Below are 17130 nucleotides of genomic sequence, written 5' to 3' on the forward strand. Positions count from 1 at the left end.
AATTAATAGATGCACTGTTATTATTCAGATTTTCTCAAGCAAGGGCTATTAAATTTGTTTTACATTTCCCTTGTTTGTACACTAGTCAAAAAGAGAAAACGAGTGTACATGTACATTGTATCGAGTGGTGTGTTGAGGACGAAAGATTTTCAGTCTAAACTTAGATTGGAGAAATCTGTCAATTCTATATATAAAAATGATTTTCAATCTATATATATATATACCGCCTCATTAACACAACCCAAACAAAAAAAAAATACATTGAATTGCATGTGTGAGAGGGATTCTTCTCACAGCTGGAGGAATGCATGTTATTTATATAATAGAAAGAGAGACTGCGAGTGTGTGGGTGAGAGTTCGTGCCATGTGCTTGAATCTGCCTGTGCCTGAGCTAGAACCGATAGAAGTCCTTGGAATGGGATGGACCGGTTCAATGGCAGACACTGGTGGTCCGTCAGCTTGATTCATGGGTTGTGTTGTAGAAAGGTAGCTACTTTTTTGGAATGGTTCGGTCATGTATCATTCCGAACAGGTAGCGGGATCAACGGCGCACCAACAACATTGAGGAGAAGTGGGAGCTCGGAGTTGCCGCCACCACCAACACCAGGTAGAGGTGCTGCCGGTCTAACCGCAGAGACTTGTGAACATTTCATCCACGTCTTGACGTTGCTCCATGAATTTGATTTCGTGGACCCGTCCATTGGGTTGAATATCTCCTCTGGAATGGGAACCTCAAGTACCGTGTCAAGTCCATCTTCTTTGTCGAGGTTCGGGAGTAGTTTCCTCATCGAAACGTCCCGCACCGTCACCGGCAACACCACCTCCTTCCTCTCCCCTCCGTTGTTCGCCTTCCAAGATGGAAAGGCAGGGGAAGAAGACACTTCTTCATACCTATGCGGCTCCCCTTATTTTACGGTCCTATGAGATTGAATGGGTGGAGGAGAGTCGAATGGATCCATTCCATGGTTTTTGGGGGACATTTAAACGTGTCCACGTTTCCAAGTTGCAGGGAGACACCCGATTATAACAAAATATATAAATAATATTTATAAATGTATAAAATTATAATAAAATATTGCTATTTATAAATATATCTCAATTTGTTTTTCCCTGTGATTTTGACTTGTACAGGGGCTTATGTTGCATATATTTTTTTGGTTTGGACTGCATATACGTTAATTTCGACTTTTGCTTATATGATAACAATGAAACAGATTTAGTCAGTTGAAAATTAATTCTCTTTTCAGTTAATGGTATGTGGTTGTCTGCACTTTCGAGTCATCTTCCACATTGAGACGGCTTTCATGGAGCACTGAAACAAAGACTTCATTAAAATCAAAGCTTCCAAGCTCCTTTTTGTAACTGAAGCACTTAGTGGCGAAAAACTCACAAAATGGAACAAATTTAATTACTTTTGTCTTCTATTCTATGAGAGGGCATTGTTTTACCCTAGTATATATATGTACATATACATGTATATATACAATATTACATATGCGTGCAAAAGTCCCAAGCCTCTAGTTAATTACTTTTTTCTTCTATTCTATGAGAGGGCATTGTTTTACCCTAGTATATATATGTACATATATATGTATGATAATGTGTGTGCGCACACATATTGATATAGGAATTTATTTATATATATATGAATATATATATATATATTCATATATATATAAATAAATTCCTATATCAATATGTGTGCGCACACACATTATCATACATAGGCAGAACCTGTCAGTTGAAATGCCGGTCGTGTAAACTGAGTATATGAACGTTGTGCTCGTGTTCCTCCACATTTAATTTAATGAAGTCCTTAAGGGCTATTACTTGAGCTGCACTCTATAAAGAGACGGATCCCTTGCTCTCATGCACAGGGCCAACGGCACGGTGTAGCAAGGGAAGGGAACGGGGCGAGGCAGAGAGAGAGAGAGCGGCATGGAGTCCTCTCTGTTCTACAGAGTGGGCATGGTAGTGTTGGGCCTGTTGCTGGCCGGGCTGGTGCTGGAGAATTTGCCAGGCTTTAGTGACCAAGACCTGGCAACTCTGGGTGCCCGGTGCACACCGTTTGTGGTCAGGGAGCTGCCGCCGGTGCCTCCTTCCGAGGACTGCAGCAATGCGGTCAGGGGCGCCGACCTCGTCCATGTCTGCGGCCGCATCACCCCTGAAATTGAAAGAATGATCAGCATGCAAAAGGTGGTCGACGTCGCCAATAGGTGCGGCAAGCCCCAGATGCGGCTGTAAGAATAAACCATTCTCTTCACCTATTTATGATGCACTAGTTTCAAAATTGTTGCCAAAAATTTTCTAAGTTTAAAATGAGAGAACATCTTTTATGAATAGAATGCAAATATATATTAATGGTTTATATGCCTTACATTTTTTAGCTACCTCTTTAGTTTAGGTTCCTGTAAACTACTTGAATTCCTATGTGGTTCAAACACCTGATCTGATTACATCTGAACCATGGCATTCCTAATTTTAACAGGGACACCATGCTGGGTTTATTCATTTTTTTTCAAAAAACAATGGCAACAAATCGAACATAGCTACACACATAAAAGATAAAACAGCAAGAAATTGCTTTATTTATGGTTTATATGCCTTACATTTTTTCTATGTGGCGGAAGAACGAGCAGATGAAGCACTGTTTTCCTTATAGAAGCACTGTTTTCCTTATAGAGTTACACATATAGTTATGAGTTATGAACCACGTCTTGTATCAGCTATGTACTTCAGAAAGAAGAAACATTAAAAGTATGCACTAGTAATAAATAAAACAATTTCTTGCTGTTTTATCTTTTATGTGTGTAGCTATGTTCGATTTGTTGCCATTGTTTTTTGAAAAAAATGAATAAACCCAGCATGGTGTCCCTGTTAAAATTAGGAATGCCATGGTTCAGATGTAATCAGATCAGGTGTTTGAACCACATAGGAATTCAAGTAGTTTACAGGAACCTAAACTAAAGAGGTAGCTACAACGCGCCACCCAATCTCATCGATGACGTGTGTCTGCTCGCGCGCATGAATATGGAGAATGCTGACGGCAAGCGCGTGTCCTGGAAGGGATAAGAAAAAGAAGAGGAAGCGAACCCGCTTCTCTCTGACAGCAGGAGCATGGCTTCCGCTCCGTCCGCCCTCTCCCTCAGTAGCTTCCTTCAGCACCACCGCCACCACCAGAGTCCTTCGTCCTCGTCCACCTCCGCTTTCCTCCGCGGCACCAATGCCCTCATCCTCCCTCCGTCCAGGCCTCTCAGATGGGGTGCTCGGTCGTCCCGCATTCGCGCCGTCTCCGCCGAGTCCACTGTCAAAGCGTCTCCCAATGGAGCGGCCTTGCCACCAAACGAAGGCCTCGATCCCACTCTTTTATGGCCGACAATTCTTTCCTCTCGCCGCCGTCGTCGGCCAGGTGCTCGACTCTTTCCTTACTCTTCTTTCCCTGCCTCCTCTGGTGTCGAGTTTCTCTATATGTGAACTGATGGATGTTTTCCTTCCGTCAATGATCGCCGGCAGGATGCGATAAAGACCGCTTTGCTGCTTGGTGCTATCGATGGCGAAATTGGCGGAATTGCAATCTCCGGGAAGCGAGGGACGGCAAAGACAGTGATGGCCAGAGGGTTGCACGCCATACTCCCGCCCATCGAGGTGGTCAAAAAAAATTGAAAAGAAAAAAAAAAAAAAACCTGTGTGGTTGATCAACCTACGGAGTTAGCTTTTCTTCTTTTTTGTCATAATATTTGCATTCTCTAGGTGGGAAGATGGTTTAGCCAGCAGACTACAGTATGATGCTGATGGCAACATTAAAACTCAAGTAGTTAGATCTCCTTTCATTCAGGTAGCAGCTGAACAGAAACGTTTTTTTTTCCTTCCTATTTTTCTGAATACCTGACTGAAAGTATGTTTTCCTAGATCCCGCTGGGTGTAACAGAAGACAGACTTATTGGTTCTGTTGATGTTGAAGAATCTGTTAAGACAGGAACGACTGTTTTCCAGCCAGGACTACTCGCTGAAGCTCACAGAGGTGTCCTATATGTTGATGAGATAAATCTATTGGATGAAGGGATTAGCAATTTGCTGTTGAATGTGTTGACAGAAGAAGTTAATATTGTGGAACGTGAAGGTATAAGTTTCCGCCATCCATGCAAACCACTTCTAATTGCTACCTACAACCCAGAGGAAGGTGCTGTACGAGAACATTTACTGGACAGAATTGCAATCAATTTAAGGTTTGGAGTCATTTCCTCAAAAGTTGTCAGTCAATCTCTTAATAGTCCTATCTTGCATTATTTGTTTATCATTCACTCATTGAAGTGCCATGTTGGCTGCTCAAATTAACAAAAAATTTCTTCATATGCTTGCCAAAAACACTAGAAAATCTAAAATTTCCCTTTTTACTTTTTCAGTGCAGATCTTCCAATGAGTTTTGATGATCGTATTGCAGCTGTCGATGTAGCAACCAAATTTCAGGAGTCCAGTGAGGGTGTCTTCCAAATGGTTCAGGAAGAAACAGAGTTTATCTGGAGATAATTATTCTTTTCCTTTACTTGAGTAGTTGATAAATGATAATGGAAATATAGTTCTTTCCAAAGATAGATTACACGAAAGAATGGTCTGTCCATTTCCTAATTGTTTTAGGGAGAATAAGTGACAAGAAAAGGCATTTTCTGAGCAGTCATTTATCATATATGTGAATTTCATGGTGAAAATATTTTAATATTTGTATGGTTGTCCCTTGTTGAATGATAGACTGCTGTGATGACATATATTTGAAAAGGCCTTTGAAACCTATGCTTCTGCTACCGTAACCAAATAGATGTCCAACTAACTTGATATCGGCAGACCTGTGATCATGGTGGTTTTAAATCTTAAACTTGTTTTGACCATGCAAAATTTGTAAGTGTACTGGTCACTGACCCAAACCCAAGGTTTATGCATATCTATATATGTTTTATACTGGACACATTTCTGAAACCTGTTTTAGTATCTGAGCCAATGAATTCTGTAAAATTTATGGCTGAACTGACTTGGACTATCTGAACATTCTGTATGCAAATGAGTTAATATTTGAACTTCCTTGAAACAAACCCATTTAATCCCAATATAGAATACTTTTAGAGCTGATGTCATCTGAATCTCAAATCAGTTACAACTTACAACAGCTAAACTGTCACAACAGAATTATGAAAAAATGTGCCAGATTTTGGCATGTTTTTGCTTTAAGTTTGTGATTCTGATAAGTTGTTATAAGCATAGTGTTTGTTGACATAACCTTAGCAAAAGAACATAAACCATGTCCAGAAAAGACCCATAAGAATACTGACTTTTTTATGTTCACTTTTTCTGTTCTTGAATGTGTCAAATTATCAATTGCCATCTCAGTTGTTGAATGTGATTTTGAACCTATATAGGTCTGAAATTTTCAGTTACGCTTGACCAGCCTGAATGAGACCACAAGAGCCCTTCCTAGACATTGAAATCACTTTCACCTCCTTTCCCTTCACCCTTCCTCTTTCCCCACTTTTCCTTTTTTTTTTTTTTTGAGTTCATTCCCTCTCTCGCTTTATAATATGTATATTACAGGAAAACAATTTTGTTGCTGGTTTTGCTGTGCATCCTCACATCCCCACTACCCTAAGAACGATTAGCATTAATTCCTTAAATGACACAGAAACAAAGAAAAAATAATAGACACAAAAACTAATCTCAACTGACTGACCAAGGCATATACAGGGACCTGAACTGAATGGAAAGAACGCCGGATGCACTGAGTCATTTGAAACTTCTATTAAGAAGCTCTCTGGTTTGAATTCAGCTACATCATCACCCCAAATCAGTTATACCATCCGATCAGACAGCAGCACCTTCACAAATCCGGCACAGAAAATGAAAAAAGAAACTTGGCTAACCTAGACGTGGAAAACAGAAAATAAAAGGCAGCGAGAAAAGCTTTTTCCAGTTGAAACCACTTTTACATTACAATGAGTTAGAATATGGAGGGGAATAGGAATATGCAAAACGCCAAAAATCAACCACCACTGGTGATACATAATCTAATTATCTAAACCAATAAACAGGCGGCACTAGGAAACAGTTTTGGAAAAAAAGAAATAGACACAAAACAGAGAAAGAAAGCTCAAAAATCATAATTACCATGTATGTTTGCCATGTTTTTTTGTCTCATAACTAAATGTTGAACCATCCAACGTCAACGAAGCTCTAGGTCCAAAAATCAGAACAACATTAGTCAGGACTGCCCCTGGTACACGCAAACTGTTCCCTATTTCCTTGATTACATGTAAACATGTTCTCGGTAACTTGAATGAAGCCAATTGAGCAGCATTCCGTCGTTTGCAGACGGATGTAGTCAACGCAGGCTTGATGGACACCATCACTGCAAATATGTGGCGAATGATCAATAGATAGCAGAATGAATTATCAGCTCAGCATAACTGTTAGGTACTATTCATAATGAAATGATAACAGTTATCATTCTCAATGATCAATCTAAGCACTAAAATAAAATACAACAAAAACTCAATTCAGCTGCTATAGCTGGATACTAAATTGCGGCCTTGCAACAAGAAATTTTTATAGAAAATATTGGTCCTAACTCCAGGCCTCACGTTAGGCCCCAGGTCCTTTTGTACAGGTACGATATAGGCCTATGACCAAAAAAGAAAAAATGGTGTTTTCCCTACCAAGGTAAGTCATTATTTTTTCTTTTTTGTTGCTTAAACCATAATTAGAGACTCAAGAAAATGAGTCCGTCAAAATACTTACATGTGACTTCATCTACATTGAATTTATTTCCTATTAAGGATTACTATGCTATTCAGCTGAAAGAAAACCAGAGTGTCCTCGATCTGGGACTTACAACTCTGAAGTCAAGCAGGCCAAGAGTTCAATTTTCAAGTGTACCCAAATGTAGTTCTTGGCATAAATGACAGAGATCTGCCTAACCACAGGTTGCCTAATAAAAAGACGATCAATTAAAACAAAATTTCACACCAAGCATGAATTTGGACCATCGAAACAACAGATGAGCCTTGAAATTTCAATAGCAATTATGGTCAATATGAGTATCAACTCCCTGTATGTCGGTGATGAAATTCAGCAACAACCCAACACGCAATAAGGCACAATCCACAAAAAAGTCCACTAACTTTCTAAATAAAGAAAACAGACAATATGAGTAACTCGCAACCACAAACAGTCTCCACAAACTTCCCAAAACAAAGTTTTTGTTATCGATTTTCCACCAATATTTCCATAAAAAAGCAGGAAAAAACTACAATATACTTTATTCACATATCATACTGGAAACAAATTCAGAACACAGACAGAGAGAGACAGAGACATATGCAGTAAACAAATTCACATATCCAAAATTTTCCTTTAGGACAAATAGCAATGGTAAATGGAATGCAAGAGAATGCGCTGTCATAACACTGGACTCATAATTTAGGATATAGACTTTCAAAAAGAATGAAATCCTAGAATTATTTCATCGCATCCATGTCCTGCATTTAGACACGAACCATTACTAAACAATAAATTTTGTTGTAACATGTAAGGCATCTGAATTGGTATGAGTTGAAGGGTCACAAATAAAAGGACTATTCATACTGCAATCCTCCTCCAATGATTTGCTCGGCGGTTTGCTGGATGTTCACGCGTCCTCGTCTTCATAAGGTGCAAAAACAGGTCAAGGCGGAAATTACACAGGTAAAGTAATCAGAAGAAACAACGATGAGAAAGAGCAGGGCACTATCTTCTGCTGTTCTTTCTTTCTTTCATTCTTCCAAAGAAGCTAATTAATGCAGAATTTAGTGCACGCCATGAGAGGCCAGACTATACACCGTTTTTATTTTTCCTTTTTGGGTGTGAATGTCGTTTATGGGGCATTTTGATACATAAGAAAAGGGGATCAGGCCCACTCAGCCCTCGTTCCCTGCCCTTGCATATGAATTATGAACTTTTCTTCATCAATTTGCTTACCGACGGTATTTTGATGAACTAAAAATTGATGCCGAGACATGCACAGACATTCAAGGGGCCGGCTAGCTGAGAAGGCTGGGGATGAATTTTTGATAAATCTTACATGTGTTGGCGCAGGCACTAGTACAGTTCTGCAACAATATCTGAAGAGTGGCTTGCAAGAAAAAAAAGAGTTTACTGTGCACCCCGGCGAAGACATGTAGAATAGAGACAAAAGAAATAAAAAGGAAGAAAAAAAATTACCGTGCAGATTCGGAACTAGCAACATTACTAGGGGAATAGGCAACAGATCGAGAGGAAGCTTGCAAGGAGGAGGAGAAGGAAAAATCGATGACCTCGGCATCGCCAGCAAGAGGAAAGGCGCAGATAAAAAAACTAGGGACGCACAGCTTCTCCTCCTCGGTAGGCTTTGACGAGGCATTTTCGAGGGCGACCGATGGCGACCAGGAAGAAGACGTCTCTAGAAACGACGATCGATTGCAGGATTTCCAGAGTTGGAGCGTTGAGCCTGAAAATGACACCCGTGGATCAACGGCCACCAGAAGAAGGGCAAGGGATGCCGCGATGGCCCCCTTCTCTCTTTCTCGCTGGTGTTGGACCGACGCCCGAAACAGACGACCGACGGGTGAATGGAGAGACCGGCGGCAGGTGGCGATTGGAGCAACGGCCATGGGGTTTGGACAACGAGGGGCGCGGGAAGAAATTCTAGACGATTTGAGAAAGGAACATGAATCATTTATAAACAAATTGAAATCGAGTTCAAATGTATGGTTGAAATGTTAAACGATGCGAGCTCGAGTTTATAAACCCTGGGTGATTGTTTTATCTTTTCTTCTATGTTATTCTTTCATCTCCCTCTCTCATAAACATAACTTAAAAAAAAAAAAAAAAGGAAAGGAAAGGAAAAGTTAATATTTACAATAATACTCCTAACAGTCAAAATGTTTAAAAAATTAAGAACGTGAAAAAAGGGGTATTGTGGGCAGTCAACACTTTTGCTTCTCCCTTCCTTTCTTTTCTTTCTTAATCCGTCCGGTTTGAGAGGGATTTCATTTACACTACACAATTCTTTCCTTTCCCTCTCTTCCATTTCCCTCCCCTCCCAACCAAACACACTTTACCCATTTCCCTCTCTTTCCCTCCTTTTTAGTTAGCCAACCAAACAAAGGAGGGATTGCTCAATCCCTCCCTTTCCTTCCCTTTCCCTTCAACCAAACAGGCGAGTAGAATGAAATTAGAGTGGGGGAATTGGGGTTTTAATTTCATCAACAATCTATATCGATAACGGAAGACACTGGAATAAACTATACAAGTTATTATAATCACCGGTATGTATTTGCGGCCACCGAAGACGCAAATCATTCCCGGTAATGGCACTTCGTGGGAAGGTTTCTTTTTATGGTAAGAGCCAGGTTTGTTTTAGAATAACATAGTTTGATTTCTTCACTCCTTTTTTTTTTGTTATTTCTGCCATGTGTGCTTGAGTGTTGGTTGCAACAAGCATAATAGAGGAGAAATATTTATGTTCTGACATAGTTAGTAATTAGTGTACATAAGAGTCACTTGTATTTTATTAAAGACTCATTTCTCTATCTTTTCTTGCATTTGCATTGGTGGGGAGTGGGCAATGGAGAGAAAGGTATGCCTTAGAAAAGTTAGAGATATGGTTGTCGATCCAACGTCCTTACCAATCTTACAAGGTAAATCAAATTTTGAATTTCAAGCCAAATATAGAAGAAATGCAATTGATGCTGAAAAGAGGAAAACAACAAATGCTCCAACACATGAAGATGCCAAAATCTATTCCAAAGAAAAAGAAATTCAAATTGTAATCAAGATCTAAGATTTTTGGATCTTGACAGACCAGCCTAAAATTTTTATTTAGTATTCTTTCCTCTCTCAAAATTTAGTGGTTGTAAGAAAGTATTCCTTTTTTTAGAATTGTAGAGAAGGAAAGGCTTCGTGGACGTAGGTCGAGTTTGACCGAACCACGTAATTTCTTATGTGCTCTCTCTCTCTCTCTCTCTCTCCCTCTTTGTCTCTCTCTCTCTTTCTAATTTTTACATGGTATCAGGAGCAAAGGGAGAAGTCGGCATTTTCAAAGGTCGACCAAGGGCTCGTTGAAATCGTTTATAGCTGAGGATCATTCCTACCAATTTTCAAATTTTTTGGAGTATCTGTTGTTGAGATATTATTTTTACAAGTGCCGTCGGTTTTCAACAATTTACCAAGACAACCGTCAATCATCAATGGAATGCTATTGCAAGCCTCGTATCTGTCAAGTTGGACGAAAACAATTACCTTCTCTGGAAATCGCAACTTCATAGTGCCATGTATAGCCAGGACTTATTGAGGTATGTTGACGGCTCTTCTACTCCTCCACTGGAAAAACTGAATGCTAATTCCACAGAAATTAATCTGGAGTACATCAAATGGAAACGCTCCGACCAGCTTGCGTTAAGCTGGATATTGTCTACTGTTAGTGAGTCTATACTCACTCAAATTATTTCTTATGACACGGCTCGGGAAGCCTGGGTAGCCCTAGCTAACGCCCATGCATTTCAATCAAATATTCATATTCTTCAGTTAAAGGGGGATTTGTAAAATGCCAAAAAGAATAACAAAAGTATGTTAAAATATCTCAACCACTTGAGGTTTTTGGTTGATTCTCTTTGAGTTGTGAATGAAATTGTTTCTGATTCAAATCTGATTTTGCATACTCTCAACGGTCTATCAAGTGAGTATGAAAGTTTTATTACTATAGTCACCATGTCCAAAATACTACCCATCTTTTCTGAGTTACATGATCTCTTACTTAATCAAGAGCATCGACTTCAATTGCTTGCTCCTAAAATCCCCGCCCAAGTTGAGTCTTTAGCAACAACCTTTTTCACTCAACGAGGAGGCTATGGTGGTTGATAAAACTATGGCAGTCGTGGGGCTAATAGTGACAGAAATGGTCGTGGTGGTCGTAGCCGCAGAAGGAACTCTTACCCTAATGGACGAAGCACTCCAGGGCAAAAGACTTCTGAAAATCAGCAGGTTATATGTCAATTTTGTGGGCATCAAAATCATACTGCACGGACATGTTCTGACATACCAAAGGCTTTTATGGCCATGGCCTTGAATGGTGGCCGCGACAATGTTTGGTACCCTGATAGCGGTGCAACCCATCATGTGACTCATAGTGATGATTCCATGGAAGACAAAGTCGATTACCAAGGTAAAGAAGGTGTTCTTGTGCTAAGGCTTCGATTTCTCATATTGGTAACATATTTCTCAATTCAATCTCATTCTTTTCGGTTAAAGAATGCTATGCATGTACTAAGAATCAGTCAAAATCTTATATCTATCTCTCGTTTTACAAATGACAACAATTGCTCGATAGAGTTTGATGCTAATGGGTTTGTTGTTAGAGACTTGCAGACAAGGGCAACTCTTCACAAAAGGAAAACTAAGGATGGTCTATACGTATGGGCTGATGAAGACAACAAGGAATCTAAACGTACTCTTATTGCGCAACATTCGAGAAGTCTTCCAGCCAATCTTTGGCACCAACTGCTGGGTTACTCTCACTTGAAGACATTGAATTTGCTTAAGAAAAATAATGTGCCTTTGAATGATAGTAAATTTGATTTATGCTCTAGTTGTGTTTTGGCTAAGATGCATCGACTGCCATTTGATTTCAGTTTAAGTAATAGCACTTATCCTCTTCAGTTACTTCATGCGGATCTTTGGGGGCCTGTCCCAACGTGTTCTAGAGAAAGTTACAAATATTATCTCTTGATTGTGGATGATTTCTCTCGTTTTAGTTTGATTTTTCCACTTGTTAGAAAATATGACACGTTATCATGCTTCCAAAATTTCAAGATACTTGTGGAAAAATAATGGGGATATAAGATAAAAAAATTTCATAACGATTCTGGTGGGGAGTTTTTAAGCAATGATTTCTCAAATTTTCTCACTACAAATGGGATAAAAAGATGGCTTTCTTGCCCCCACACGCTTCAACAAAATGACATTGTGGAAAGAAAACATCGCCATGTTGTTGAAACAGGATTAAGTATGACGATCCACGCCTCTCTCCCTCAACGTTTGTGTTGATTCATTTAGGACAGTCGTTCACGTCATCAACCGATTGCCTAGTCCAGAACTCGGAAATAAATCTCCATTTGAAATTATTTTCAACGCTACCCCTCAATATGATTATTTTCGAGTTCTTGGATGTACATGCTATCTTTTTCTTGTGCCATATAGAGAGTCCAAACTCTCTCCAAAATCCAAAGCATGTGTCTTCCTTGGATATGGGACATGTCATAAGGGATATATATGTTTAGATCCAATTATTAACATGGTCTTTATTAGCAGACATGTTGTTTCCAACGAGACAAGTTTCTTATTTTAAGGATCTGGTTCTCCAACCACTAAAGGGGACGTTGAAAAATGGATTTCCAATCATCTTGACATACTTCCAGCTGAGACACAAAAAGAAAACAACTCCAAGCAAACCAGATCTGGTTCAAATCGATCTCAATATGTATTATTACCCAGTCCTCATTCATCGGAAAAAGATCCAACTCCAAACAGTCATTCATTCTATTCAGTTAATGCAAGTCCTAATCGTGGGGTTCAAGAAAATGTTATTGATCAATATCCTCATTCTCTCACCATTGAAACTTCAAGCAAGACTCATCCCATGATCACGAGGTCTCAAGATGGAACTAGGCGACCCAAGACTTATATGGCTGCTACATCTCTGGAAGAAAGAGAACCAGAAAATCTTAAGGAGGCTTTAAAAGACCCACGATGGATCGAGGCCATGCAAAGTGAAATGGATGCACTTTACAAAAACCAAACGTAGGACTTTGTCACACCACCTAAGGGAGTTAATATAGTCGGATGTAAGTGGATTTTCAAAATCAAACAATGCTCAGATAGGACTATCGCTCGTTATAAGGCCAAACTTGTGGCCAAAGGTTATAGCCAGAGGGAAAGAATTGATTATTCTGACACATATAGTCCAGTGATAAAACTCATCACTATACGAGCAGTCATGGCTATCGTTGTGTCCAAGGGTTGTAATATTCACCAATTGGATGTCAACAATGCCTTTCTTCATGGGATTTTAAAGGAAGAAGTTTTCATAACTCAACCACCAACATTTGAGAATACAGCAAAACCTCACCAAGTGTGTCATCTCAAGAAAGCACTTTATGGCTTAAAGCAAGCGCCCCGAGCCTAGTTTGAAAGACTCAAAGGATATCTTCTCCAAAATGGGTTCAGGGAGTCATTAGTTGACACCCCACTCTTTGTTGGGAAAACCCAAGATACAATCATCTTTCTACTTATATATGTAGATGATATAATTATTACAGGCAATAATCCTCAGGAGATTCAAAGGATTATACATAGCTTTGGACAAGCGTTCTCCATAAAAGATCTTGGAAAATTACATTTCTTCTTGGGCATTGAAGTGTCACTTCAAAAAGACAAAATTGTACTCTCATAGGGAAAATATATCAGAGATATTTTGAGGCGAGCAAACATGGAGAATGCAAAATCTTGTGTCATGCCTGCTGTTCCAAATGTCCCCGTATCCAAATTCGACAGGAAAAAATTGGAAAATGAAACTCAGTATCGTCAAATCATAGGAGCACTAGTGGCTATACTGATGCCGATTGGGCTGGGTGCCCGGATAATCAAAGATCCACTAGTGGCTATGTTACAAAAATTGATCACAATATCATATCTTGGAAATCCACCAAACAACAAACAGTGGCAAAATCTAACACAGAAGCAGAGTACAAGGCCATTGCAGGAGCTCTCTCAGAAGTCATATGGTAAAATAACTTGATGAAGGATCTGAGAATTCAGACTGAACAAAAACCAATTTTGTGGTGCGACAACATTGGAGCAACATATTTGACGGCAAATCCAATTTTTCATGCACGAACAAGACAAATAGAAATTGACTATGATTTTGTCAGAGAGAAGGTGACAGACAATGCAATTGAGATTAAATATGTTCAATCAGAAAAGCAATTAACTGATATTTTCACTAAACCGTTACCAGGGCCAAGATTTCATTATCTTAAGGAAATGTTAAACGTCCTTGAAATTAAGGTTGGATAGAAGGGGCATGTTAGAAATAAGGTTGCCGATCTAACGCCCTTACCAATTAGAGATAAGGTTGCCGATCCAACGTCCTTACCAATCTTGCAAGGTAAATCAAATTTTGAATTTCAAGCCAAATATGGAAGAAATGCAATTGACGCTGAAAAGAAGAAAGCAACAAATGCTCCAACACATGAAAAACGCCAAAACTTATTCCAAATGGAAAGAAATCCAAATTTGTAATCAAGATCCAAGATTTTTGGATCTTGACAGACCAGCCTGAAATTTCTATTTAGTATTCTTTCATCTCTCAAGATTTAGTGGTTGTAAAAGAGTATCCCTTTTTCAAAATTGTAGAGAAGGAAAGGCTTCGTGGACGTAGGTCGAGTTTGACCGAACCGCGTAATCTCTTGTGCTCTCTCTCTCTCTCTCTCTCTCTCTCTCTCTCTTTCGTTTTACAAGAAGAACATAGTTTGATTTCTTCACTAAGGTACTTTACATTTGTCTTTCTTATCACTTTTGTTATTTCTGTCATGTGCCCTTCGATCGTTAAAAAATCCAGCCACGACTCAAAGTTGGCCGAACTCATCCGTGATTTGGTCCTGACTTGCTCAATTCAACTGCAATGATCTACAATATAGTTATTTTAAAATTCAACCGAGTTACCGAGTCAACTCACTAACCCAATGACTCGGTCATCTACCCATGGAGGCTGGGTCACCAGTTTGCTAACTATAACCATGTGTGCTTGAGGGCTTGACCTTGATTGCAAGCATAATAGAGTAGAAATATTTGTGTTCTTATCAATTTGCATTTCAGTATAGCTTTCTGATGTTTTCACGATTTTTACAAATTTTTAGGATCTTAATTTCATGAGGAAAAGTTGTATTCGAGGACCACTATTCTCTAGTACCAAATTATTCAAAATTTTCTGATTTTTAGTTTTTCAAAATCCTTTACTTTTGTAGATTCAAACAACACTTTCTTTTGGTATAGCTCTTTACAAAAACAGGTCCTTTGGTATTAACTCTTTACAAAAACAGGTCCTTTTAATCAAACTTGTCAAGACTATAAAAGTCTTTTATGACTTTTTATTTCTAGAATAAAATTGAATTTGGGTTTGGTTCTTGGTTTAGAGTTTCTTTTGTGAAAATTAGCCCAAAAAATTTCAGAATTTTTTATCTTTCGGTGTTTTTTTGATAGATTTTTAAACTATTCCCTGTCTTTGTTTCTCAGGAATCAAAATTCTGAAAACAGAGCTCAGTTCTGGTTTTTTAGTTCTATCTTTAAACAGATTTTTGCATTCAGCAGGTGCTCTCCTCTTTCGATTTCCCTCGATTCTTGCATTCTCAGTCTTCTTTTTCACCGTCCTTCGATTCTCGCATTCGAGGGTGATCGCTCTCCCTCGATTCTTGCATTCTCGAGTCTTCTTTTTCACCGTCCATCGATTCTTGCATTCTAGGGTGATCTTTCTTTCAAGTTCTTCTGATTGCTGTGTATAAGTTTCCATCGAGTTATACGTGATTATATGTTTCTTTTGGACGGTCTAATTGGAAAAGATCTGGGCCATGAATTTGTGAATCTTGAGAAAAGGCGAACTCTCTCTCTATAGGTGGTTGTTTCTGCATGGCACATTATGATCGGGTTTGTGTTCTGTCTTTTCTTATTACCTAAGAACCTGATTGACAGACTCTTGTAGGAAAGATGAACGAAGCCAACGAGGAAGGCGAACGAGGTACCGATCTCCAACTTCTTAAGAAAAAGCTGGCTGGTTATATGCACCGTCAGGTGCATAAAAAAATGCACACTCTATAGAATGACGGAAATACCTATGTTCATAAAAAAAGATATTTTTTCTACAAGGGTAAAACAGGTAGTAACATTTTTAAAAGTCAAGAAAAGACATTCCTTCCAGCACGTCACAACTTATTGACCAGCAGTGCTGAAATCTAAGAATGGCGAATTATTGCGTGCGCCTGCATAACTTGCCACAAGTTTTGAACACAAAACCTGGTTATATGCACAGAACATACTTTGAACATGTTGTGAACTGGCCTACTCGTAGAAAATAAAAATAATAATAAATGAAATGTTGTTTTATTGCATGACGATTCACGCCACTAGCACCGTTGCCCTATATGCTTTAGACGTTCCAACCACTATCTGGTATCATTTGACTAAGTAATTAAACATGATCAACCCTCTCGCTGTATAAATAGATGAAGAAGAAGGTCGTAGATACCATCGATTTCCATCAACACCCAGCTAGCGAGATACTCCTTTATCTCAAGCTATTTAGCTAGTTTCTTCGATCTTCCACCATCCATGGCGAGATCTTTGGGTTTGATCGCAGCCCTGGTGGCAATGCTTATGGTAGTTGAATTTGCGAGCATTGCGGATGCAAAGTACAAGAGCTACCTGAGGGTGTATGAGGAGGCAGGGTGCCGCCATCGCTCCGAGTTGTACAACAGCTGCGGCTGCCACAACCTCAAGTACAGTGGCGGATTCAAGTATGATTACAACGAGAAGCATGACAAGGACTCAAAGATGACAGTGTACAAGCATCCCAACTGCCATGGAGTTGGGTTTGTGTTGCCACATGAGGACAAGAATCACTGCAGGCCGTTCCCCTTCAAGAGCGTCCACATCAAGTGTTGATCGCCTGGTCATGTATATGGTCGTATATGGCTAATTAAATAAAGAAAGAGACCAAGTTGGTCTCCTTCGTTTGTTGCTTTGTCGTGTGTGTGCAGTTCATGAGTCTCTTGAGCCCTCTACGGGACTCGTGGAACTAGCAAATTACATTTCGAGCTTTAAGTGTTTTTGTGCGTGTTGCGCAGATGCACACTATCTGCATGTTTACTACGTTTCATGGAAATAAATGTATTACCTACATAACATGGTATTAATAAAGACTGATTTCTTTTATATGTTGTGGGTTGGACCATGTTTTCTGTGTTTTTTCATTGATAATTTCATTAGCGATCAAAGTTTGACATGCGATTGAGCCTAAATTCG

General features: G+C 39.3%; 2 protein-coding genes and 1 pseudogene across 2 annotated transcripts; 2 read left to right on the forward strand and 1 right to left on the reverse strand.

Annotated features, from left to right (window-relative positions):
* The first annotated feature begins 2914 nt into the window (after nucleotides 1-2914).
* On the forward strand, nucleotides 2915-4763 carry LOC116260297 (magnesium-chelatase subunit ChlD, chloroplastic-like; annotated as a pseudogene).
* A 140-nt stretch (nucleotides 4764-4903) lies between these two features.
* On the reverse strand, nucleotides 4904-8669 carry LOC116260296 (uncharacterized). The gene is made up of 4 exons (XM_031638526.2): nucleotides 8242-8669; nucleotides 7999-8141; nucleotides 6151-6391; nucleotides 4904-5861 (listed from the first exon to the last, which is right to left on the reverse strand). Exons 1-4 carry the CDS (start codon nucleotides 8667-8669, stop codon nucleotides 5831-5833), a joined length of 843 nt encoding a protein of 280 aa, XP_031494386.1. The 3' UTR covers nucleotides 4904-5830.
* Nucleotides 8670-16437: 7768 nt separating this feature from the next.
* On the forward strand, nucleotides 16438-16770 carry LOC116260669 (antimicrobial peptide 1-like). Its single transcript, XM_031639106.1, has one exon. The coding sequence runs from the start codon at nucleotides 16438-16440 to the stop codon at nucleotides 16768-16770; it is 333 nt and encodes a 110-aa protein (XP_031494966.1).
* The last annotated feature ends 360 nt before the right edge of the window (nucleotides 16771-17130 follow it).

Source organism: Nymphaea colorata, chromosome 9 (genome assembly GCF_008831285.2).
Source record: "Nymphaea colorata isolate Beijing-Zhang1983 chromosome 9, ASM883128v2, whole genome shotgun sequence".
Taxonomy (NCBI): domain Eukaryota; kingdom Viridiplantae; phylum Streptophyta; class Magnoliopsida; order Nymphaeales; family Nymphaeaceae; genus Nymphaea; species Nymphaea colorata.